This window comes from Artemia franciscana, chromosome 5 (genome assembly GCF_032884065.1).
Source record: "Artemia franciscana chromosome 5, ASM3288406v1, whole genome shotgun sequence".
Lineage (NCBI taxonomy): Eukaryota > Metazoa > Arthropoda > Branchiopoda > Anostraca > Artemiidae > Artemia > Artemia franciscana.
This window is the reverse complement of record NC_088867.1, coordinates 30,563,186-30,590,731: the sequence shown is the minus strand read 5'-3', so window position 1 is coordinate 30,590,731 and position 27,546 is coordinate 30,563,186. Positions and strand designations below refer to the sequence as shown.

Genomic DNA, 27,546 nt, shown 5'->3' with positions numbered 1-27,546 from the left:
GTTGCTCCTTACTCTCATTTACAATATTTGTTTTTGTTAAAATTTGATTTCTGGTCGTTTTCCAAATCATGTTCAGGCCTAACGAAGATATGGTATGGGCCACCGGCCCTTAAACACTCGTGTTTTTAAACCCATCTGTTAAATAGTACATTAATAATTGTAAATTGATTGGTAGTTTTGTATTTTCAGTTTTTCTGCTAAAAAAATAAAATTTTGGATTGCAATTAAAATTTCAGACAAAATTTGAATAAATTGTCAGAATTTGCTATGAACAGTTGTTTTGCTGAATAATTTCTTTAAAATATTTTTACTAAATAATTTCGTGTGGACGAAGAAGGTATTAATCTTCTCGTGGGTGAAAATTCTGCAAGACTCCTCATCTTTTAGTGGCTGAAACCTTCACAGCCCCCCCCCCCCCCCAATAGGAATCTTTGATGTTTAAACATATTATCTACTTATGTTTAAATACATTGAAATATTGAGGCCGATATAAATAGAAAGAGAAATATTACTATTTAAAATTGCTGAAAACAGATTTTCTAGCAGCATTCCCCCCACCCCACAAGAAATTTCCTGGTGAGGTTCAGGATAGCCCGCCTCTCCTTTTATACCTCTGTGCTGGTAAGCACGTGAATGTAATATTTTATGCTACATCTAAAAATATTATTACAATGTAATTATTATCCCCCCTCCACACACAACATTAATAAAGGTGTAGGTCAAAATTTTTTCTAGGAATCAAGAGGGACTATATATCAGTCCTTCCCCTTCCCCAAATTCATTCTATTTTCATTTTATGATTAGAAATCCATATAGATTCAATATTGATCTCTTGGTTCGATACTAAATTCATTATCGATCTTTACATTTTTAATTCTTTTAAAATTTTGAAAATTTTGTCATCAGTTTACTAAATTTCATAGGAAGGGAGTGAAACTTTGTCTATTACATTGTATCATGCAATGATATACCACACTGTCTTTTCTTTGAAGTAGAAGCCCACTTCAACGGTTTTTTGTCATCATCGTGAAATAAATTTGGAAAGAATTCCCCCTACTCACTATATTTCCATGAATCGGTACCACTGTTGCCACATAAATTACTTTCGTGGTTTTTCCTATTCTATTTATTTTTTTAACTTTTCTGACTTTTTGGGCGACGTTTTTGATGCCTTCCCCCCAAAAATTTAATATTATAAACTGCTGCAACCATGTTTTTTTTTCATGCATTTGATATTCGATTACCGTGGGCAGTGCTTTACTTCGTTCGTGCTTTACTGTATTGAAGCTTCTGCTGTAACCATGATGGTACGACAGCAGGCTGCTTATGGAATTTTTTTTTATGGCACTCAAATCATTCAGATTCAGAGGAGAGTCTTTTTACCACTATACTGTGGCAACTGTTAACAACATAAATATACCATTCAGGTTATGTTGTTCAAGATGTGGTAATAACAATATGTCAAACTGTCCCCTACAATTATGGAACGACTAAGTTTTTCTATCTCCTGTGCTATTTAAAAATAAAGATTAATGTTTGTTATTGAGATTATTAAGGTATTAATGCACAGTTGAGGCTCTTGGGAAGGAACATGTTAAGAAACCATTCTTACTTCATAATATGCAAAAATTGTAGTTAGCACATATTGAAGCTACTTTCACTGCACTTCACCCCTCCCCCTCCCCACTCTGAAGATATATAGCGAAAATTATATATTACGAATGCATTTTGTCATACGTCACTCTTGTTTCAGCTTAATACCTGTAAATTGAATCAGCAACCCGGCTCAATAGTAACCAAACTCTAAAAAAAGGAATTTTGATACCAACAGTTACGTCAAAAGAACCGAATTTTTATGTTGATTTAAATGTATAAGTTTCATCATGTTTAGTCTTACCCATCAAAAGTTACGAGCCTGAGAAAATTTGCCTTATTTTAGAAAATAGGGGGAAACACCCCCTAAAAGTCACAGAATCTTAGCGAAAATAACACCATCAGATTCAGCGTATCAGAGAACACTCCTGTAGAAGTTTCAAGCTCCATTCTACAAAAATGTGGAATTATGTATTTTTTGCCAGAACACAGATTACGGATCCGTGTTTATTATTTGTTTTTTTTTTCTGTTTTTTCCCAGGGGTGATCGTATCCACGCAGTAGGGCTCATTCAAACGGAAATTAAAAGTTCTAGTGTCCTTTTTAAGTGACCAAAAAATTGGAGGGAATCTAGGCCCCCTCCCACGCTCATTTTTTCCCAGTCACTGGATCAAATTTTGAGATTGCCATTTTGTTCAGCATAGTCAAAAAACCTAATAATTATGTCTTCCGGGACGACTTAATCCTCTTAAGTCCCCAGGGGAGGAGCCGCAAGTTACAAACTTTGACCATTGTTTACATATACTAATGGTTATTGGCAAGTGAACAGACATTTTCAGTTGGATTTTTCACATTAAGGGGGGGGGGGTCGGGGCAAGGGGGTTACTTGGGAGGATATTTCCATGGAGTAATTTATCATGAGGGAGGAGAATTTCCATGAAGGGGCCCTAGGACTTTCAAGCATTATTTATAAAAAACAATGAGAAAATGAATAAAAAAAGTTTTTTTTTCAGCTGGAAGCAAGGAGCTGCATTAAAACCTAAGACGAACAAAAATTACATATATAAGGGGGTTCGTCTCCTTCACAATATCTCGCTCTTTACGCTAAAGTATTTTTAGTAATTTCAACTATTTATTCTACGGCCTTTGTGATTCAGGCGTCGTTCTTAAAGAATTGGGATAAAATTCAAGCTTTAGTGTAAAGAGTAAGGTATTGACGAGGGGGTGAACCCCCTCATATATGTAATAAAAATATACAAATATATAAATTAGTTACGTAAGTTAATTCATAAGTTAAGATATTTATTACTATACGTTCGTAATAAAAAATATTACTATACGTACATTATTATTACTATACGTGATAACGTTCGTAAAATAAATAAAAAGTTCCAGTTGTCTTTTTAAGTAACCAAAAATGTGTGATCACACATTTCCAAATGCGTGATCTATCAATGGGAAACGGGGCAATGTTTGACCCTGGATGTGTTTGAAGAAGCTAGACGTAGTCAAGCTTCATGCTTGAAATACTACATCAAGCTTTATGTACTTCAAGGTATATAAAGCTATTTTCCGAATATTAATTTACTAGGTTAGAGCTACCGCTTCAACCCAGTAAAGGAATTATTAATACCCATGATTATATATTACACACGGGAAAAAGCTTCTGACTTTTTCTTCGCTGGTTAGAGTAAAGAAGAAACCCCAGTTGCAACTGACGTCACCGTATAGTTTTAGTGTAACGTCATTTATGGATGTAACCTCGATTATGACGCCTTTCATGATCTTGTGTGTGAAGATGCAGTTTTTGTCCAAAAATGGATTTCATTCTTAACGTTATGTTTTGTTAGTTACAAAAGCACATAGATATAGCAATTTCCTTTTAGATAAGCCCTTAAATAGCTCCCTATGATGTTCCAGTGGCCCGCTAGCAGTGAAATAGTAGGAAAATAGGAAAAACAGAGGACACATCAGTGCTATTCATGCAGATAAACATGAATTTCCTTATTGTTCAAGCCAGGTGACTGTAAGTCTTCCATATAGGGTTTTGAGCCATGGCAATTTCAGTGGTGAACCTTTTGAAATTCCCATAAACTTGTTTTTGAAATATCATTTATGCTATTAATACTACTCGAGATAATAGTTACTATTCCGGGTATTTTCTAAAAATAGCAATTTCTTCCAACTAGTCAGTTTTTATCGCACTTGGTGTTAACCAAGTGACATATAGCGATCGCAAATTCTGTCGGTCTGTCTGTTTGTCTGTCTGTCTGTCCCGGTTTTGCTCATTCAGGCAGTTCCAGGCCAGTTAGGACGATGAAACTTGGTAGGTGTATCTGGGACCGAACCAAATTAAATTAGAAATAGTCGTTTTCCCGATTTGACCATCTGGGGGCGAGTGGAGTGCCGGTTAATTCAGAAAAAATAAAAAAATGGAGTATTTTTAACTTATGAAAGGGTGATTGGACCTTAATGGAATTTGGTGTTTGGAAGGATATCGTGTCTCAGAGCTCTTACTATAAATCCCGACTAGATCCGGTGATATTGGGGAGAGTTGGAGGGGCGAACCTAAAATCTTGGAAAACGCTTAGAGTGGAAGGATCGGGATGGAACTTAGTGGGAAAAATAGGCACAAGTGCTAGATACGTGATTGACATAGCCCTAACGGATCCGGTCACTTTGGAGGAGTTGGGGGAGGGATTCTGAACAAATTATAAAAATGAGGTATTTTTAACTTATGAAGGAGTGATCGGATCTTAGTGAAATTTGAAGTTTGGAAGATATCGTGTCTCAGAGCTCTTATTTTAAATCTCGACTGGATCCGGTGACATTGGGGGGAATTGAGGGGGGAACCTAAGATCTTGGAAAACGCTTAGAGTCGAGGGATCGGGATGAAACTTGGTGTGAAAAATAGGCACAAGTCCTAGATACGTGATTGACATAGCCGGGACGGATCCGGTCTCTTTGGGGGAGTTGGGGGCTAATTTTGAATAAATTAGAAAAATGAGGTATTTTTAACTTACGAAGGAGTAATCGGACCTTAATGAAATTTGATGCTTGGAAGGATATCATGTCTCAGAGCTCTTATATTAAATCTCGACCTTTTCTGGTAAATGGGAAGTTGGGGGGGGGACCTAAAATCTTGGAAAATGCTTAGAGTGGAGGGATCAGGATGAAACTTGGTGCAAAAAATAATCACAAGTCCTAGATACGGGATTGACATAACTGGAACGGATCTGCTCTCCTTGGGGGAGTTGGGGGGGTATTTATAAAAAAATTAGAAAAATGAGGTATTTTTAACTTGCGAAAGAGTGATCGTATCTTGGTAATTCGGAAAAATTTGAAGAAATGAGGAATTTGTAACTTACGAACGGATGATCAGATCTTAATTAAATTTGATATCTAGAAGGATCTTGTGCTTTAAAACTCTCATTTTAAATCCTGATCAGACCCGGCGACATTGAAGGGAGTTGGAGGGGGAAGCTGGAATTCTTAGAGAACGTGAAATCGAGGTATCTTACGAATGGGTGACCGGATCTCAATGAAACTTGATATATAGAAGAATCTTATGTCTCATATGCTCCATTTTCAATTCGAATCGGATCCGGGGACATAGAGGATTGGAGGGGGGAAACAGAAGTCTTGGAAACCGGAAATCTTCGAAAACGCTTAGAGTGGAGATATCGGGATGAACCTTGATGCGAAGAGTAAGCACAAGTTATAGATACGAGATTGACCTAATTTGTACGGATCCGTTCTCTTTGGGGGAGCTGGGGGTTGTTAATTTGGAAAAACTAGAAAAATTCAGGCATTTTTAACTTAAGAACGGGTGACCGGATCTTAATGAAATTTGATATTTAGAAGGAACTCATGTCTCAGAGCTCTTATTTCAAATCCCGACTAAATCTGTAGACATTGGGGGGAGCTGGAGGGGAAAGAAGAAAATGTTTATAAATGTCGTAGATACGTGACTAACGTAACCGGACTGGATCCGCTCTCTTTGGGGGAGTTAGGTGGTGGGGTTCAGTGCTTTGGCGAGTTTGGTGCTTCTGGACGTGCTAGGACGATGAAAATTGGTAGGATGTCAGTGAGCTGTACAAATTGACTTGATAAAGTCGTTTTACCCGATTTGGACATCTGGGGCGCTGAAGGGAGAGGAAAAATTAGAAAAATTGAGGTATTTTTAACTTGCGAATAGGTGATCGGATCTATGTGAATTTTGATATTTAGAAGGACTTCGTGACTCAGAGCTCTTATTTTAAATCCTGACCGGTATTAAGCCTCTGATTTTCCTTTTAAAGCAATCTATTGATTCTTAGAATTTTGCTTGAGCTCAAACCATATGAGCTCTTGGCTCTTGGCTCTTCCGACTTCGTCAGAAGTGCCATATGAGCTCTTAGCTCTTGTTTTACGTGCTTTTGAATTTCTGGTTACTTTGGGCCGTTGTTGCTCTCTCATCAACATGTTCAGGATTGAATAGATCTAATCATTATCTAATTGATGGGTGTGGTTGCTTGTGCGGGAAATAAGTAATCTTTCTTATGAGAAAAATCTCTCTTTAATTTAACAATATTCTTATTTCGTTTTTCTTTTTGGTGATGCCTTTTGCTTCTATCGCTTTTATGAGTGATTTACTACCACAGGCTCTTTTTAAACCTTTTCCATTTTGCTCAAATTCAATTGCTCATCAATGACTCTCACTGAAGATCTAAGATTTTCTGAAAGAGTTTCCTTGAAAGCCTCACTGGAGCTCAAACCCTGCAGAGTAGAGGTAGGAAAAGTTGTTGCAGAAGGTACAGTATATTTTCTAGCTAGGGGTGGTGTAGAACAAAACAACCTAGCAAACCAACCAGCAATAGGATAAACGGACATTGTCGTATGTCCTTTGTAATGGTACCATCCATATCCATACTGTCATGGAATCAGAGCCGAAACCAAATTGTGAATATCAAAACAAACAAATGCAATTCTGTTTGGGCTACAACTCATTTAGAATGAATCGAAAATGACATGTAAAAACACACATACCTTTGTTCGTGGTTGCAGCTACTGCTAGGTAGCTATGTGCCATACCTTTGTACTAGGTTGCAGATACTGCTGCAACCTAGTAATCATTACTAAAAGGTCACCAAATTCCGCTATCAGTGCTAACTAATTTGTTTGCTGGATATCAATTGTTCGAAGATATAAATAAAAGGAAAGGTAGATAACTTTGAAGACCACACTGCCTTTCCATGACGAAAGTAAAACAGTTCAAAATAGGGATGAAACCTTTCTATTGACAGTGAACAGATATAAAATTTAACTGGATATTTCGATCACATATACAGTGTTCATCATCAGCAGTAAAACTAAAAGACATGAATAAAACCAAACAAAATTTATACCTAATAAACTAATTACATCTAGTTTATTGCTCTTATTTTTTTTCAATGCAACAGTGGGAGCCAGTCTCTTTGACCTTTTCGGTTCCGGTTCATTAGATTTATCTGACATATTACGTGGACAGAGGTCATAGCTTTTAGGTGAGGTGATATTTACTTTATTTGAACTCAGTAAAGTATCATAAATTGAATTCAATACAAATTCACCTGTATCTCTGCTTATGGAATTATTCTTGAATAAGTATTTTTTTAATTTCGATTGTTTCCCTGAAAATTTGCTTTAAACCTTGGTCCTTAGAAATCAAAGAAACATTTTCAAACAAAATAAAATGATTTGGAAAATTATAGATATGTTCCGAGAGGGCCGACGTGAAATCTTCAGGTTTAGTATTTTGCCTTAAAGACGATGAAATAGAATTATGATGTTGTAGCAATCTCATTTTTAAATTCTGGTTAGTACGTCCCACTTAGTACATGTACAAGTACATGGGATTTTATAAACCCCACTTTGTTGCTCTACGGAAGTTCGATCCTTTCCAGAATTTAAAAAACTAGCCAAAGTATTACTACCTCTTAAAGCTACCTTTAAGCCATTATTTTGTAAAATTCTTTTAAGCTTTTCACTCAACCCTGGAACATATGGTAGAGAACAAAAAATATCTTTCTTTTCTGTTGTTTCCAGAATATTGTCAGAAAATTCTAGAAATTTTTTTTCGTTCTTTTCGAAAAATTCTAGTAAATCTTGGAGAGCAAATTCTAAAAATGCGGTCGTTAAGGATAAGATTAAACCAATTTTTACTTGGCGAGCATGACCGGAGAGAAACGACAAAAATCTGTTATTGTTAGTAGGTTTTCTGTAAATCTTAAAATCCAGACTATTTTCATTTTTTAAAAGAAGAACATCCAGAAAAGGAAGTTTATTATCCTCTTCTGATTCTATTTTAAATTTTAAATCACCTCCCCAAAAATTAAGATGTCCTAAAAAACCTTTTAATTCCTCCACCCCATAATTCCATACTGAAATTATGTCATCCATATATCTCCCCTAAAATTTATGTTTTAAAAAGTATGAATCTAAAGCTATTGTTTCAATATTTTGTACAAAACAATTTGCTAATAAAGGACTTAAAGGGGCCCCCATGGGTAAACCATTTACTTGTTCGAAAAAACCTCCTCCGAATTGAAAAAAAATAAGAGAATGTGTTGCACAACCTAACTAAATTCATAATTACACCGACTTCGAAAACTGTTTCACCACTAATTAAGTCCAAATTTCTTAGTATCCTAACTAATTTAGTATCTTAATCTTTAGTTGTAAGCAAGGATGTTTTAATTTAAAATATAACCTGGGACTTGGTCAGCTAAAAGTGGGAGACCACGCCGAGGGATTTTCTCACCTTTCAATCTTTGTGGGTCCCCCTGATAGCTAATTACTATTTTATTTTCGGTTTAATGGTGAATAGCTTTGCGTCATGTTTGGTAGCAACTTAATTTTTCATTCTTCTTCTTTCAGAATACCCTTGTGAACAAAAATACTTCATTTCTTTATTTTTTCGGTGTTCATCTTGGTTCTAGTTGATACTTAAAAAAGAATCTACATGAAAATTTTGCCAAAAAGGCTTTTGTTCCTGTTCTGAAAAACTGCTGTGGACATTTATTGAGGCTTTTCTTCTTTTTTCCTTATTTTTTAGATTCACTTGCGTGCAAACGCCTTGGAGCATCTTAGCCAGTATATGCTACCTTGGGAAAAATTGAACATTGTTGATATCGAAGAAAACCCTTGGCGATGTGACTGCCATCTCAAGTGGATGATTAACAGCTTAGTTGGGCAGATCAACAGGAACACCCCAGATTTAACTTTAAGTCTCACGTATGCAGGTTTCATATATTAATTTATCTATATATATAAAAATAAGTTGTCTGTCTGTGGATGTGTGGATGTGTCAGGTGACGTCACCTGAAAAAACTGGATCAGGTGACGTCAAAACTGAAAAAACTAAAAAAAGGCAAAAACTACAAAAAAAACTAAAAACTAATAAAAAAAATAAAAAAGCTAAAAAACTAAAAAAACTATAAAGGTAAAAACCAATAAAAAACTAAAAAAAAAACTGAAAAAACTAAAAAAAGGCAAAAACTACAAAAAAAAACTAAAAACTAATAAAAAAAGTAAAAAAGCTAAAAAACTAAAAAAACTAAAAAAACTAAAAAAACTAAAAAAAGGTAAAAAACTAAAAAAAATAAAAAATAAAAAAAAACTAAAAAAAGGAAAAAACTGAAAAATAAGCTAAAATAAAGGTAAAAACCAATAAAAAACTAAAAAGAAAAAAAGGAAAAAACTAATAAATGACGACACTCAAAGAGAAAGCGACCAGGACAAAAGGAATGTTCGATTAGCAATCAACAAAGCACTGGGACACAGGGAGTATAAATGACGACCAGGACATAAGTAAAAAAAAAAAACTATCTATATATATAAAAATAAGTTGTCAAACTAAAAAAAGGCAAAAACTACAAAAAAAACTAAAAACTAATAAAAAAGCTAAAAAACTAAAAAAACTAAAAAAAAGGCAAAAACTACAAAAAAAACTAAAAACTAATAAAAAAAATAAAAAAGCTAAAAAACTAAAAAAACTAAAAAAACTAAAAAAAGGTAAAAAACTAAAAAAACTAAAAACTAAAAAAAACTAAAAAAAAGGAAAAAACTGAAAAATAAGCTAAAATAAAGGTAAAAACCAATAAAAAACTAAAAAAAAACTGAAAAAACTAAAAAAAGGCAAAAACTACAAAAAAACTAAAAACTAATAAAAAAAGGAAAAAACTGAAAAATAAGCTAACATAAAGGTAAAAACCAATAAAAAACTAAAAAGAAAAAAAGGAAAAAACTAAAAAAAATATTCATCTAAAAAACTAAAAAAAACTAAAAAAGGTAAAAACTAAAAGAACTAAAAAAGAAAAAAATAAATGACGACACTCAAAGAGAAAGCGACCAGGACAAAAGGAATGTTCGATTAGCAATCAACAAAGCACCGGGACATAGGGAGTATAAATGACGACCAGGACATAAGTAAAAAAAAAAATTAACAAAACTAAAAAGAAGGTAAAAACTACAAAAAAACTAAAAAGAAAAAAAAACTAAAAACTAATAAAAAAACTAAAAAATCTAAAAATCTAAATAAACTAAAAAAGAAAAAAAAAGGAAAAAAATAAAGGAGAAAAACAAAACTAAAAAACGAATGTATATACAGACCGGGACACCGGGATACAAATGACGACCGGGACACAGGGAATATAAATGACGACCGGGACACAGGGACACAACTACAACGGGGACACCGGAGGAAACAGGGGGATGTAAATGACGACCGGGACAGGGAATGGTCGATTAGCAATCACCATCAACAAAGCTCAAGGGCAATCATTAGAATCATGAGGTATAGATCTGAATACAGATTGTTTTCCCATGGACCATTATATGTTGCATGTTCAAGAGTCGGTAAACCTGACAATCTATTTATATGCAAAGACAATGGGACAGCAAAGAATGTTGTATATTCGCAAGTTTTACGTAGTTAAAACCATATATATATATATCTATCTATATTCACAGGTGGGACATAGGGACACAACTACAATGGCGCGTAACTATTATGGCGCGTAACGACTTACGCGCGCGGGGGGGCTTGGGGGGGGGCGCGAAGCGCCCCCACCAACTAGGTGTTGGGGTGGCGCGAAGCGCCACCCCAACAGCTAGTATACTATAAAACATAAGAAAAAAAATCTGATGTTGAGCTCATGAAAGATGAATATTGCGTCTTTTGAATAAAAAGGCATACATAAATAGACTCATTTGCCTAAGGCATTATTTAACGAAATTAAGAGAGAGTATGAAATATTAAAAACATCGGCGACCTTAAAATTTTTTGACATCTGGTTTGCTGAGGTGGACAAATTCTAAGGAATGCGAAATAACCTACTTCTTTCATTTTCAACCATGTAATGTCAGAAAAATTGACAATTTGAAGATAAATTGTGGAAACTAAAATTTGTGCAAAGCCTAATGATTTTGAGATATTGGTTATATATAAAAAAAAACGTTCTACAAGGTCTCAACGAAAAAAAATACAAGGAGCAAATGCAAGCCTTGCATTAAATATCATACGTTTTTGTCGATGGTGCACAGCTTTTTCTTTTTTATGGAGGGGTGATTTTTATAACCTACTATTTTTTGTATCAGTATTTTTACCTTTTTAATTTCAACAGATTTATTAGAACTTTAGCCCTAACCAGATTTTATATTAAATGTACAGCCATTTTCACTATCGTAAATTCTAAGTATTTCTTTGATCACAAGTTTATCAGAGCAACGCATTATGCGCTCCCGCTAAGAAAAATTAAGGATCCGCTCCTGATGCAAGGAGTATATTTTTCAAAAAAAAAAACCCACACGAGTAACTGCAATATAAGTTAAACAAATTGAAATGTTCCGTTCAAAAGTTAGGGCGACTTGGGAGCATATATATGTCAGAATGTATGTTATTCTTTTTAGATCTACTCCGTTGTAGACCAAGAGTACAAAGCAAAATGTGAAAACTTAGCACGTAGCTAGTAGAATAGTTCATTGAAATGTAAAAAAAAACTTCACATTTTTGTCATGAATAATTCAAAATTGTTGGAAAAAGAGGCATTGTTGTGATATAACGTTTAAATGCTGAAGCTCTGTCCTCCCTCTCCCATCTACTCAGTAAAATGCTGATATACTTATTGATTGAGATCCTGATGCCTCACTCTTCAACTGTGTGGAACAGGGTATACTAAAGGAATTTTCTTGTAATAAAAATGTAGTATATTTAAAAAGATGTTAAGGGGGCAATCAACAGCTCTGTCACCAAGAAAGAGTTTCGCAAATATTCTGTTCTTTAGCTCTTTTTTTAGTGTGAAGATATTTTAGCCGATATAGTCACAAAAGTTTATTACAAATCGCGCGTTATAAAAAGAGCAACTTAAGAAAACCAGTCAGAAAAGCTGTGGCACATATGTGCTACTATGGGTTCAAATCTGTGGAAAAATAAACATAGTTTAATAAGTGCAGATAGATGCATTTTTTTACAAAATGATTTCACAAGTCCCCTAAAGCTCAAAAAAAGAAAAAAAACTAAAGCGGGTGCCAGAAATGAAAAATTGCTTATAAAACAATGTCTTTGTCCCTTCAAATCAACTTCCAGACTCTGCCACAAACACAGAGATTGTAATTTACGAGAAAACCAAGTAGGTGAGACCGGCGATGGTGTATTCATTTTTGGAGCTGAAAAACTTTTATAGTCCTCTCATTTATATCAACTTATGCAACACATTTAACTCACATGCACAACACCTTTCCGCATGAACTATCACCAAATTTGATGAAATATCCTCTGTTAATTGCGGGAAATTTTAGTTCAAATTTTGAGTTCAATATGGCTTGTTTTTCAAAGAGATGGCTCTCAATCCCATCAACTTCCATGCCCTTATGCTAAAGTGTAACTTATGGTTTGCTGAAAAGTTGTTGTAATGCAAAACGGTGCAATTTCTTTAAAAAGAAGTGAAGGTACTAATCATTTTTCAAATGTACCGGTAGAGAACAAGGTAAATTTTAGGGTAAACAGGGAAGAACTAGAGCGTCATTGTCGTCGTCAAATTTAGGATTATTTATGCTTTTAATATTTTCACTTTTAGTGTCTCTCTATTCTTGTATGTAAAACATCTCTGATGTACTTTCTGTTCGTTTTAAGTTTTTTATTCAGGCAAGATTTTTTTTAAATTAATAATCTAATGCATTTTGAACCCGTAACTTTTGAACTTTGTACTCTTTAGTTTTAAGTATTGTATCAGATTACCTATGGCAGGAATCGAACCTGCGACCTTCCGGACTAAGTCCAGTGCATCTCCTGCTTTGCTACACAGGCTTTTTAGTTTTAAGTCATAGGATTACTCTTTAGTCTTAAGTCACAGGGTATGCACATCAGCAATTTCAATTGAGTTTAGAAATTCTGGCTCAAATTCAATGGCTCCATCGTGTTTATCCTCCACTGACGCCATAGTGACACGTTCCTTCATTCCATTGAAATTTTAATTTGTCTTGTAAACGCAGACTTCGTTTTGAAACATTTTGTTTGTAATTCAATGTGATTCTTGCGCTTTCGCCATAGAAACCAAAAACGTTTCCACCCCTGGGAAAAAATGATGTAATTTTCTCTTTAAATTGCAATAATAAGATAGGTGAATGTGAAATAATTTAAATTAAAAATGTTTTGTTCCAAAATAAGGCCTTCCGTGGATTTTCTCTAGCTTGTGACCTATCTAGATCTTTTTTTTCAGGTCAGAAAATCTCAGTGAGCCAATTAAAAAAAATGGAGCCATTTTGAGAAAAAACACATAAATACATACACATTTGCTCGCTTAGAGAGCAGATACCTCATAATTCCCATTAACAGATCTTGTTTTGAGCCAATCTCAATGAGCCAATTAAAAAAAATGGAGCCATTTTGAGAAAAAACACATAAATAAATACATAAATACATACACATTTGCTCGCTTAGAGAGCAGATACCTCATAATTCCCATTAACAGATCTTGTTTTGAGTCAATCTCAATGAGCCAATTAAAAAAAAATGGAGCCATTTTGAGAAAAAACACATAAATAAATACATAAATACATACACATTTGCTCGCTTAGAGAGCAGATACCTCATAATTCCCATTAACAGATCTTGTTTTGAAAAAAACTGTTGTAGTTTATTTTGCTTTGATAAGCTTACGAATAAATTTGGGTTCAAAAGTCTTGTTCAGGATTTATAAGCTGATTTTCTCGCCAAGGCCTAACTTCCAAATATCACTGCAAATTGGGGACAAACATTAAAAAGAAAAAAAACTATGTGTTTCGTTGCAGCAAAGCTATGTCTCTACATTCGGAGGAAGCGGCAAAAAAAACAAACAGATATATTTGCAAAGTTTTAAAGTGTTCGTGGTAACGAACTGTAGTAAGGAGCGACCCGGCTCAATAGTAACCGAAACTCTACAAAATGGAATTTTGATACCAATAGTTACATCAAAAGAATCGCATTTCAATGCTGATTTTAAATTGTTTGTTTTTTTTGTTTGTTTTTTTGTTGTTTTTTTTTGTTGTTTTTTTCCCAGGGGTGATCGTATCGACTGAGCGGTCCTAGAATGTTGCGAGATGGCTCATTCTAACGGAAATTAAAAGTTCTAGTGCCCTTCTTAAGTGACCCAAAAAATTGGAGGGCACCTAGGCCCCCTCCCACGCTCATTTTTTCCCAAAAGTAACCGGATCAAAATTCTGAGATAACCATTTTGTTCACCATATTCGAAAACCTATTAACTTTGTCTTTAGGGACGACTTACTCCCCCGCATTCTCCGTGGGAGGGGCTGCAATTTACAAACTTTGACCTGTGTTTACATATAGTAATGGTTACTGGGAAGTGTACAGACGTTTTCAGGGGGATTTTTTTGGTTTAGAGGGAGAGTTAAGGGGGGGGGGGTACGTGGGAGGATATTTCCATGGAGAAACTTCTCATGGGGAAAGAGAATTTCAATGAAGGGGGCGGAGGATTTTCTAGCATTATTTGAAAAACAATGAAAAAATAAATATGAAAAGTTTTTTCTACTGAAAGTAAGGAGCAACATTAAAACTTAAAAAGAACAAAAATTATTACGCATATGAGGGGTTTACCTCCTCGTTATACCTCACTCTTTACGCTAGAGTATTTTTAGTAACTTCAACTATTTATTCTACGGCCTTTGTGATTCAGAGGTCATTCTTAAGGAGTTGGGGCAAAATCTAAGCTTTAGTGTAAAGAGCGAAATATCGACGAGGGTTGAACCTCCTCATATACGCAATAAAAACATACGAATACAGAAGTTCGTTACGTAAGTTAATTCGTAAGTTACGTATATTTTTTTTACCAATGAAAACGTTTGTAAAAAATTAAAAGTTCTAGTTACTTTTTTAAGTAATAAAAAACTTGGAGGGCAACTAGGCCTCCTCCCTCGCTCCTTTTTTCTCAGTATCTTCCGATTAATTGTAATTAATTAATATGCTAATTTCGTTTTAATTATTTATGTGCGGAGAGCCAAGATGAAAACATGCATTAATTCAAAAATGTCCAGAAATTTAAAAAAAACAAGTTTTTTTCAATGAAAGTAAGGAGCAACATCAAAACTTAAAACGAACAGAAATTACTCCGTATATGAAAGGGGCTTTTCCTCATCAACGCCCAGCTCTTTACGCTAAAGTTTCTTACTGTTTTAAAAATAGAGTTAAGAGAAAGATTCGAACTTTAGCGTAAAAAGCAAGGCGTTGAGGAGGAAAAGCCCCTTTCATATACGGAGTAATTTCTGTTCGGTTTAAGTTTTAATGTTACTCCTTACTTTCATTTAAAAACCTTGATTTTTTTATTTAATCATTGGATAGAATGATAACTTCTACTTCGGAGAGGTTTGAATGGACGAGGAAATTTGACAAAGAAGTTCGTAGGAATTTTTTTGAAAAAAAATAATCTTTAAAGAGAGTGGGTTTATTTTTATTTTGTAGTAGTATGAATGATGTTCTTTTAAATAAGCAAATTGTATTTAAACATAAAGCAAAAATTCTGTATGTGAAAAATAGAACAAAATCATTCATTGAAAACATATTTGAAATAAGAAAAATAAGCTTATGAATGCTCGAAAAGAATGTCAAGCTTTTCAAAATGGTTTTCTGTACTTAGCGGCAGCTGAGATTGAACCCTGGGTCCCATATTGCCAAGCAGATCAATCTACCGCATTTACAAAGAATCTGCTAGAATAGAGCTTTCCAATTGCAAACCGAAACCTGATTCAAAGAAACAAAAATTTGCAGAAGAACTCCAAATCGTCCTCTCTACCAAAGACTATAGTCACGCTTCAGCTTACCGACTTTAAGCCCTGGCTCGAGAAAAACCCTCCAATTTGACCCTACATCAGGATTTTACTGAGCGCACATCCATCTTCATGGTCAGTGGTCCATACTTTCTGAAAAACTTTGATGTTTAGACCCTGGTCAAATTGCCGCAATAAACAAAAATCACTGAAATAGGAAAAAAGCAGTGCCAAAACTAAAATGTAGCTGCCATAACTTAAATATCATAAACTTTTCAAAATTAATGATAAACAGAACACATGACAGACGCTAAAAACTCCAAACCCCTGTTTAAGAGGTATAGGATGCATTATTCGCTTCTCTCATAGTGATAATGGATGAGAAAACGAAGAACAGGAAAAACTGAAGGGTTGTGCACCCTCAGATTACATAGTTTTTTCTATAAATAAATCCACAGCGGGACTCAAACCCTCAATCCCCTGTCTAAGGGGCAGATTCCCTATCTATTAGGCCACGCGGGCATAAAACACAATAATAATTATATTAAGTAGCTTGAAAAGGAAAATTCCTTCATTAGGTTTTGAGCAAGGGAGTGAGTGTAAATTAAGTTTTTTTTTTCGACACCTTTTGTATCAATAGAGAATGAACCTAAACACCGCGCATTACTGTTGACGTAAATATGAATCAGACTACATTCCAGGTAGATTCCTACTAAAGTACATTTTAATGGACAAACTACTTACTTTTCCTGGGGCTTCAGATAAATGTTGAATGAGTAAGGGGGAGTAGAAATTATTTAAAATGTTTCTTTATACAGCTAAAAAGTTACATTCCCATATCTACCAGCACATAGGTGGAAAAGGCGGGATCATCATCAGCCAAGCCAGGAAATTTCTTTGGGGTGGCAAATACTGCAAGGAACTTAGTTTCAAGCAATTTTAAATGGTAATATTTTTTCTTTTTCTATTTATATGAAGTACTTCAATGTATTTAAACAAAAATATGTAATGAATTTATTGATAAGAAAATCCTATTGTAGAGGTTGGTATGGCTTCAGTTATGTAGAAGATCAAAAGTCTCACAGAATTTCCATCCATACAAACAATGATACTCTTTTTCATCCAACCGAAATGCTTTAGTAGTTAGATAAACAAGGACTTTTCACCAAAATTACTATTCATCGCCAATTTCTGAAGTATATTAAAATTTTGTCCAAAATTGAAATTGCAAATTTATACGTAGGACGGTACTAATCAACGTACCATTATTGATTTACACATATAAAAATCAGTTAATCAGGGATTTCAATGACCGGTATCTCAAACTATATTTTGGTTAGGCCTGGGTATGACTTGGAAAACAATAAGAAATTAATAAAAAAGGAACTTTTCAACGGGAAGCAAGGAACAGATTTGAAACCGATTTGAATAGAATATTTTTTGCATAAAAGGGGCTGTCTGCTCCTTAGCTTCTTATTCTTTTCTGTTTAAGTTTGTCTTTTTTCCAAATTTTGAAGAAAATATGCATTTGGAAAAAAAGATTTTTCAAAGTACTAAAAAACTTTTGCCTAATGAACAAAGCGTTAAGAAGGAGGCAGTCCCCCTTATATACAGAGTAAATCATATTTATTTTAAATTTTAAACTTGCTTCTTACTTTGATTGAAAAGCCTATTCTATTTGTTTAATTACATTTCATGAAACAGTAAGGTTTTATGAATAGAATACTTTTGGTAGAGAAAAACTATCACTATTTCATTGATCTCTTTTTGGATTTTGAAACAATTCGTGGTAACGAACTCTAAGTAAGGAGTGACCTCGGCTCAATTGTTACTGAGACTCTAAAAAATGGAATTTTGATACCAATAGATATATCAAAAGAATTGGCTTATTATTCTGATTCCAAATATATAAGATTAATTAAATTTAGTTTTATCTATCAAAAGTTACGAACCTGAGAAAAATTGTCTGATTTTTAAAAAAAGGGGAGAGATGTCCTAGAAGTCATAAGATTTTAATGAAAAACACACCATCAGATTCAGCATATCAAAGAACCCTACTGCAGAGGTTTCAAGCTCATTATTATTTTTTGTTATTTAAGAATTAACGATGCTTCTTGAGTACTATGGTCCCTGCGTTTGCCCTGCAGTGCATTCCTGCAGCGTGATTCGATCTCTGGTTGTATTACCAAGCTAAGGTCAAATCCACTGTGCCACCACAGGACGGTTTCAAGTTCATGTCTGCAAAAACGAGGAATTTTGTAATTTTTGCCAGAAGAAAGATCACGAATGATTGTTGTTGTTTTTTTTTTCGTTTTTTCCCCAGGGGTAATCGAATCGACCCAGAGGGCCTGGTACGTCGGGAGAGTGTTTATTCTAGTTCTAGTGCCATTTTTAAGTGACTAATAAATTGGACAGAAAATAGGCCCCCTCCCGCGCCACTTTTTTCCCAAAATCGTCTGATCAATATTTTGATATAGCTTTTTTGTTCGGCATAGCTGAAAGGCTTAATAACTATGTCTTTTGACACAAAACAGCATCTAAAGCTCTTGGGATTTTTAAGTTATAACTTGTCCGTTGTTTTATTTGTTATTGGGAAGTATGCATATATTTTGTGGGTTGGAGGGAAGGACGAATTTTCTACTGGGCAAATTTTCCGTAGAGAGGGAAGTTTCCAGGGGGTGAACTTTTCAGGAGAAATTTTGGGTGAATTTGCCACAATTCCCAGACATATTTCTTTATATGTCTTGCTTTCTTTTAACCGATCCAATTTTACACGTGGAGGTGTTAAGGGTAATTTTCCGAGATAAATTTTCACCAGAATTTAGTTTTCTAGAGGGTGTTTCTATGGGAAGGAGGATTTTGCCGTAGAGGTGGAGCCAGGTGTCCTGGCGTTATTTAAAAAACGAACAAAAATTAAACAAAAACGAGTTTTTTTTAAGCAATACAAAAACTTTGGTCTAATGAACAAAGTGTCAAGGGGGCAGTCCACGTTGTATATAGAGTAAGTCATGCTTATTTTAAGTTTTAAACCTGCTTCTTACTTTAGTTGAAACATTTTCCCAGTGTAACATTTCCCATGGAAAATTAACCCCTCAGAAGACCCCCCCCAAGAAAGATTATTCCTATAGAAATACAGACTAATCACCCCCCCCCCCCCGAAAAATGTCTGTACACTTCCCAATAACAAATACTATACGTAAATAATGGACAAATTTCATAACTTACAGGCCTCTCCCCGCGGACTGTGGGGGGTCATTTAAACCTAGAAACATAGTTATTTTATGTTTCAACCATACTGAACAAAAAAGCTATCTAAAAATTTTGATCAGTAAACTTTGGGGGAAAATGGTCGTGGGAGGGGTCCAAGTTGCCCACCAAACTTTTTGGTCACTTAAAAAGGGAACTAGGACTTTGAATTTCCAGTCGAATCCATCCTCTCCCGATCCTCTAAAGTCATTATTTCAATAGGATCACTCTTGGAAAAAAAAACAAAACAAAAAAAAAAAAACAAAGAAAGACGCATCAGCGATCTGTCTTCTCGCAAAAACAGCAAGATTCCACATTTTTGCAGACAGGAGCTTGAAACTTTCTACAGTAGGGTTTTCTGGTATGCTAATATGATGGAACGATTCTCCCTAAGATTCCTTGAATCTTAAGGGTTTGTCTTTCCCCAAATTCAAAAATCAGACAAATTTTCTCAGGGTCGTAACTCTTGATGGGTAGAACTAAACTTAATGAATATTATATATTTAGAATCAGTATAATAAGCTGATTCTTTTGATGTATCTGTTGATATTAAAATTTCGTTTTTTAGAGTTTAAGTTAGTACTGAGCCGAGTCGCTCCTTACTTACAATACGTAACCATGAACTGTTTTATAATCCACCAAGAAACGCAGATACAGCCGTATTCAACAGACTAACACGCTGGATTGAGCAAAAAAAAAAATCTTAATTCTTGTTTCAAAATGCGCAAAGGAAACACTATACCATCACTTGTGTGCTAATAGGCAATTATATCTACTCCCCGAAATCAATAGTGCCACCTGTTTAAGGACTTTTCAACCACATGTAGCATGCATAGGTTTACCAGGGGCATGCCAAGACAGGATGACTTTACAGAATTTTCTCGCAGCCATAGTCTTGAAGGCAGAATAACCATTTCTTGTTTGTAGTCCAACAACATGTTTTTTTTTTCTTATTGTCCTATAAGTTAAATACCATTGATGCCCCATCTTTCTAACCTCTCTGATATCTTGCCATGTTGTTAACTGATTTTCGTTGAAATTCCAGGTGCAGTTGGCCGGAAGAACTAAAAGGTCAGTCGCTATCTACCTTGTCTGGGGATCCAAGCCTATCAAGGTGTAAAATGGTGTTTGTTGGAAGAGGTATAGATGGCAGTGGAAGAAGTAGCCCGAGTCTACTCGCTGTTGGAATACTGGGAATCGCTCTTTGTGTTTTTGGTACTTCGACATTCCTTGTGATCTTGTTGAGACGAAATCGAATGAGGAATTCGCTTGGGTAAGCATTGTGCTTGTTTGCTCATTCTAGCTATGTTGATTAAAAAGTATTAGGTTTAAAACGTAACTTGTACAAGTGGGTAAAAATGGAAAAATCTGTTTGGTATTTATTACATGTGCTTTCAGATATAATACAAGCAATATAATCTTTGATAAGCTTGTACCACGTCAACATCAAACTTTTTATATCATTAGATTTTTGCTTAGATATCTATCCACCTGGAAGTTAATTCGAACTCCAATGCTATCTTCATGGCGATTATTAATCAGATTGGTATGATGCAGTATATATCTAATGCTTGGGGGGAATCGATAAATGCTATTTTAATGTTGTGAGTAAGGAGCTCTGAATGGTCCTTGGAAAATATATAAATAAATCATTTTTCTGATCTAATAAGATTCTATTATGCTTTCAAGTGGTAGGGCAACTAGAGAATTTTTCTTTTTTTTCTTACTTTTGACAACCATGGGTACTTTATGAAGAGTAATTTTTGGTCATTATGTCCTAGCATAGCCATTTTAGTAAGTACTGACCGAATGGTACATATTCTATGTGTAGGTACTATAATTCAGTTAATCAAATTTTCCTTGTCCATTTTTCTGATAACGCAAATAAGCAATCGCCATGCCCAATTTCAGATACCTACCAATTAAACCAGCTAGTTGCATTTTGGGTAGAGTTGATGTACCTGTTGCCACAAAATATGTACATGAACAGTTTAACATCACGAAGCTTTTTTTTCACAAATAAAATACTAACTAAACCATTTTGCAACGATATTTTGTTGTCTGGATTATCTCAACATTGCAAAAGGCATGTCGTTATTGAAAACTTTATTGACAACCCACCAAACAATTGAAGGCTCATAAGAAAACATTTCAGATTAGTTTTATATTTTTAATTTCAGGCGGCAGCAACAGGTGCGTTATGTCCGAACACGCTTAGATGAAGCATTCAGTGATAGAGATGGCCAGAATGACTACGAACCAGAACTGTATGGCGATGAAAGAAACAAAGGTTTTCCAATAGCCTAAAACATAATCCTAATAGCTGAATACCTTAAATGCCTGCCATTTCGCAGCACAAGTTTATAGCTGTGGATGCTCAAGTTCTAAGGGTATGAAAGGCTTTCAAGAAACCATATCGTCTTGTAATGAGTTTTTCTTGAATCGTATATGCCTTCTTATCATTACATTTTATTCTGTCGTTTTTTCATAATTTGTGTATATTGCCTAATTTGGATCTGGGGTACCTAGCTGCGTTTGGGGGAGGGTTGCGTAGTGATTCTATACAAATACCTGAAATGGTCCGTGTTTAAAATATATTTTCATTAAAAAAAATTGATCAGTCTTAAAGAAAGAAACGACTACGGTATAAGATTCAAATGAGTGTTGTCCTGTTAACAGTTGGGAGTCCTCGTTTTAGATCATTTCTTTTATATGTATTTTTCTGTTTGTTGATGTAGTTTTTTTATTTTTTTTTCTATTAAGAAACAATTCCAAATAGCCCGTCAGTATTTTTAACCAAAAGAAAGTTGAAACACAAAAATGTGTTCTTTTAGCTTGTACGTATACTTCAATGTCACTATGTCCTTGAGGATAATTTGTAAATGTTTTGTTTTATGTCTGTTATTTCACTGTTAGTAATCAGTAGTTTCGTTTTTTAATGCGATTAATGTTTAGTATTTACAAAGCGTAAGCATTTGCTAGTTCAAACATTTATAATAAATCTTACTTAAAAAAAAGTATTTACGGTTATGAATTTTACGTTTATTCTAAATTATGGATCCTAGATTGCTGGAAAGCTTAACGTTTACTTAGCCTGTCAGAAAAGAAAGGTGCTCCCACCCTACAAAGCAAAGTAAAGTGGGGAGCTCATATTGAAAAATCATGCAATTAATTTGATCGTTTATTATAGCACACAAATATATTGGCTAAACCTTGAACCAAATTCTATCAAAGTGTATGCAAGTGAACTGATCTTAGTGGTATTCAAAAAATTGACCGGTCCAAGAAACAACATTTTTACTTGAATATATCAAGATCTCTATGGTTTTCTGACGGCTTCCTACATAGTTGTGTAACTCCTTTTCCCCTCTTGTTTGCATTCTTCGTATTTTTAACCTCCAGCCTGAAGTGTTAGCTCTGCTCAAACAAATTACTGTGGGAATGCAGCAGTATTTTGCTACTACAGCTACACCTTTACTACTAAATCTTACTAGTACAGCAGCAGAAGAAGTAGCAAGAGAAGTTGAAAACTTAAAGAAGCCTCACTGCTTACTTTCTACGGCGATGAAAAAGCTTTGAAAATTTTTTGTACAAAAATCAATAAAAAGCACTTCACGGTTAATGTCATTAGAAAGAGAATAATAACCCTAAGACAAGTGCTAGATCACATAGCTGATGAACATGAAAGCCGAATGTTGCTAGGAAAACTAAGACTACTACTAAAACCTCACTGCAACACCAAACCACCTGAGGCCAACACAGCCACACACGCTCCTACTCCATTGCAATCTATTCAAAGCCTCCCTCTTTACACACTCCTAAGAAGTTCCCATTTCCTTTAAATATTTCTCTATGACATCCTCCCACCCCAGATGAGGACGATTTGCTTTCCGTTCAGCCCTAGACAGTTGGCTAACAAGGAAAGTCATCGGCAATCTGTCATCCTTCATTCACAGAAAGTACCCTAGCCATCTAAACCTTTCTTCAACTGTAGCCCTAGAAATCGGGAACGAACCACTTTTTTCGTACAGCCTACCATTTGAAATACGGTCAGTCAGCCAGGTACCTAGGACAATCCGTAGGCAATTTCTCTGGAAAAACACCTGGCAAAAGTTCATCCGCTTTTCAGAGCGTCCATGATTCAGAACCATATTTGACCACTGTCATAATTGTAGCCTCCAATATTCTAATCTTGGCTTGCAGAGTTATCTTACTATTCTTTCAAACTTGTTTTAACTGCGAAAACACACCTTGAGCCTTGGCTATTCTGCTTTTAACATCTTCACTGCTCCCACCTTCTTTAATAATTATATTACTGAGGTAAGTGAACCTCTCACCTGACCAATCTTTTCGTTATCCAACATCACCTTTTCATCTTCACATATTCCTAGCCCTAGTGACATTCCGTGGTAAAACATTGCTTTGTTCAGAAAATCCTCCCTTGTTCTAATGATGATCTTTCAATTTTGGTAACTTTCAAACATACATTTTCTTATCATTATTAGTTCTTTTGGCTGCTCATTTGTGTTCATGATTTAAGACGGCAGATTTAGCGTATTCATTAGTGAAATATAACGTCTGTATGTAGGATTAACTACTCCATAGTATTAACTCCATTGATTTCTTAAATATGCTCTAGTAGCCTTTATGGGTATAATTTAAAGTTTCGATAAATTTAATATCGTTACAGCTTAGCTTATTTTTACCTTTATTCTGCTTCTCAACCGTTTCATAAAATTTAAAGATTTATTAATAGACATCTTTTGATCATTTCAAAGCTATTAAGAAAAGGTCAAATGATTTATTAATGAAAAGAACACATTTATAGATTTTATCAGTAGTGCTGTTGAATCATTGATTATTTTGTTTTTTATTTGCATCCTTTTTACCATCAACTGAATAGAAAGTTGTTTCATCCGGTTCTTAAGTTGATATCAACCACAATTGAAATCAGAAGTTAGGGTCATGAGCATCGTTCTATACTCAAACAAAGGTCTCTTATAAAAGAGTTAGAACCTATTTCTTCTTAGAAATCAATGCTTTTTCATTGAGAATTCATTCTTAGGTATTTCTATTGTTAGCAGCATAATTATTAGACCAATAATTATGAAGCAAAACTTGAAGTAAGATAAAACCTTTCCCAATTTTGATACACCAGATTCTGAGGATAATTTTTTTATTGTTTTTTTTTCCAATAAAATAAATTTTGAGTAGCCTCAGTAAAAAATGTGATTAAGGTTATTTGACTATTGATAGATGATTCCATTTTTTTCTAAGGACTATAAATTCCATAAATGTTTTCTAGAATTAAATTAACATGTAATTGATGCTTTTACGTGCAACAACCATTAATGTAAACGCCTATATGTTGTAGTTGTTTGTACGATGCTTTCTTCAATGCTTGTCACACAAACATAGTTGTGCAGTTATTTTGTGAAATGAATGAAAAGAAGCTGTAATAAATAGAACCCCTTGGCATAGATTTTTAAATTTATCTCCTTATTAATATAAGGAGAATACTTGCGCTGCACCCATTTGCTTTTTACCATCCTAAATCCTAGATATTTCTGTGAAATCAATTTATATTCAGAGCAGAATATATGCCTTAACGAAATATTTTAGTAGATTTAATGATAATATGTTTCTAATAAGTAAAAATGCACAAGTCAGAATCGATCCTAGCCCTTACAGTAGTGACAGCCTAGTAGGGAGCGTTACCCGTTTGATAGTAAGGCCAGCAAATAGAGGAGGTCGGGGTTGGCCCAGACACAGGGTTGAATGGACAGTGAAGTATGAACCCTCAGTAGCTTAGCAAACATTCTTTAAAAAAACACAAGATTGGTGCATAATCTATTACCCTATTATCATGCTAGTTTGGATATTGAAACGTGCAACCGTTCGTTCCCTATTTTGTAAAAACAGTTTTTTAACTTTCTTTTTTCAAGGGGCTCTGTTTTTACCTTAGTAGAGTCATCGAGCTGCTGGACTTGAAATGGAAGCATTCAAGGAAAACCATAGCTAACAGGGGAAGGTATTAGAGCAAACGATTGGGTGCCCTCTATTGAAATTATTTTTCAAACTTCTTTTATGTAGCAAAAAGACTCATGGCGTTGGGCTGGACATGGCCATTTAGGGCTGGTTTGGCCATTTTATGTTTGTCCGAACCAACCCCGTCTCTAGAAGGTCGGTATTTGGGGTAGAAACACACATATGAAATCTTGAAAATGAGTATTTTATATTAACTAAAAAGAAAAACGAGCATATCATGACAGGATGACCTGTCAATACAAGGAATGTTGATGAAACAATCCGTCCTGCCTAAATCTCGAATTCCATCACCGGTGATGTTAAAGGTCTCATGCACTACCTCCACCGACCGTGGTCAGATCGTGATAATAGTCTGCTTTTGAATTGTGTCTGGTGCCACTATGCCTCCGTTGCATGTTTTCCAACTAGTTAACTACTAAGCTAGTATACTAAGTGGTGGGTCACCAGGAGTGCTAGGTCTAGCTAACCGAAGCAGATCGGTCAACGGTAACACTTTTCTTGAAACTGTCAAGTATTTCATGTGAAAGTTCTTAAGCCGAACTGGCCAGACATGACAATAAACAATCAAGAGAGATAGAACTCTACAAAAAGAAAACTTCAAACGAGACGACGGCCAGTAGAATTAAAAGACTAAAACAAAGCGGATATTTCGCCTGTATAAAACAAGGTGTCTTCAGCACAAGATAGAAAATTAAAAGAAAACTAATCTAAAAACAAATAAAAACCACCACCAAATATAATAAATACAATTGTCGCTACTTATCCACGTAGGGAAAAGCAGCTATGCGAGTTACTTCAATAAGAATCAAAGAGCAACTGAGGAAAAAATTATGAAAATTGAAACTTAGTTAATTATTCTGTTGCGAAATAATAATCTTGTAAGCTAACATTGAAGCAACTCGTTTTGGTCTAGTGGGTAATCTTGTCCCCTGGTGATTGTGTAAAATTTTAATTCCCCCATCGACTATTGGTTCATTTTTTAAAAGAATATCATAAATTGGGTCAATATTTAAATTCCCTGTGTCTCTATTTATTGAAATATTAGCAAATATATGTTTTTTAATTTCTATAGCCTCCCTCGTCCACTGAGAAAAACCTCTATCATTAGAAATAGCTGTAGCCTCATCAAATTGTATAAAATGTTCAGGATAAAAGAATGTGTATTCAGCTAGAGCCGAAACAAAAGTTTCGGGAGGCTTTCTTAGTTGTAGGGTTTTTTCTATTGAGTTGCGATGCTCAATAAATCTTTCAGTAAATTGTTGGTGAGTTCTACCAATATAAAACTTTCCAAAGGAACAAGGAATTTTATATACCCCAGTAACTAAATCTCCCCGGGTTAAATCCTTCCCAGAATTAAGAAAACTACCTAATGGTCTCACTGATTGGAAACAAGTATCAATGTTATGTTTACCCAAAATTCTTTTAAGCATCTCCCCCAAATTTACATAAGGTAAAGAAATGAAACGTTTCGGTAAGTTTAATTCTGTGCACTGTGAAACCCCAATAACCCTATTGTTGTGTTTAATGCGTCTATTTTTTATTATTTTATCAATGAATTTAATCGGGTAACTATTACAAAATAAAACATCCCTCAAATATAACAATTCAGAATCTAAAAACTCCCGGGAACAAATTCTGAAAGCTCTATCCACCAGTGCAATCTTACTTTTACAAGAATTTGATTTCGATCCTACGGATAAATCCTAAAGAAATGTGATTAGCACCAAAATTTGTTGAAAGCAATGATAGTGAATAATTTGATCTTAACGCTGTTTTAAGATATGGCTTACTCCATTGTGTTGATGTGGAAAACTAAGCCATTTGATCCTGATTCAATGGCGACAAACAATTTTACTTCTATGACGTTTGCATTTAGCAAGTGTTAAGCAGAGATCTCTTATCTTTCCCAAATATAAAATATCAATTAAGGTGGTTTCAAGGTTTCCTTTCCTTCATGAAAAGAGTGAACAGAAATTTGTATTTCCAGAGATTCCAAATAAGGCTGATATCAGTGCTGACGACTTGGTTTAGACGACCTCCTTACCCACAAAAATTAGGAGACAAAGAAATAGCCAACCTAGAATTAATCATTGACTACCTTAGCTTATCGGTGTTATTTCAATACTTCTATTGTCATTTCATATACCTGAAGTCCAGTTTTTCAATTTTTATATCGTTATACGTATTTGAAAAAAAACTCCAACTAATATTTTAGCACAATGTCCAAACCAACGCTAGAGTCGTTCAATCTAACCCCGTGGGTGGGGGTTGCTTTCGACAATTTAAACTAATGAAACAAAATTAAAGCAAGCTTTTCCATATTTAGAAACAAATCTGAAAAAAATTAAAGGAAGTCTTAACAGATTCACGTTTTATAGTGAA

The 27,546-nt window shown here is 34.6% G+C and overlaps 1 protein-coding gene across 1 annotated transcript in view; it reads left to right on the top strand.

Annotated features, from left to right (window-relative positions):
• The window catches only part of LOC136027247 (leucine-rich repeat neuronal protein 3-like), a 52,886-nt gene extending 30,992 nt beyond the window's left edge, over positions 1–21,894 (top strand). Inside the window, exons 4-6 of the mRNA XM_065704318.1 lie at positions 8,669–8,847; positions 20,162–20,389; positions 21,297–21,894. Of these exons, the coding sequence (XP_065560390.1) occupies positions 8,669–8,847; positions 20,162–20,389; positions 21,297–21,423 (534 nt within the window). The 3' untranslated portion in view covers positions 21,424–21,894. The remainder of the gene's footprint in view (positions 1–8,668; positions 8,848–20,161; positions 20,390–21,296) is intronic.
• Positions 21,895–27,546: the final 5,652 nt, after the last annotated feature.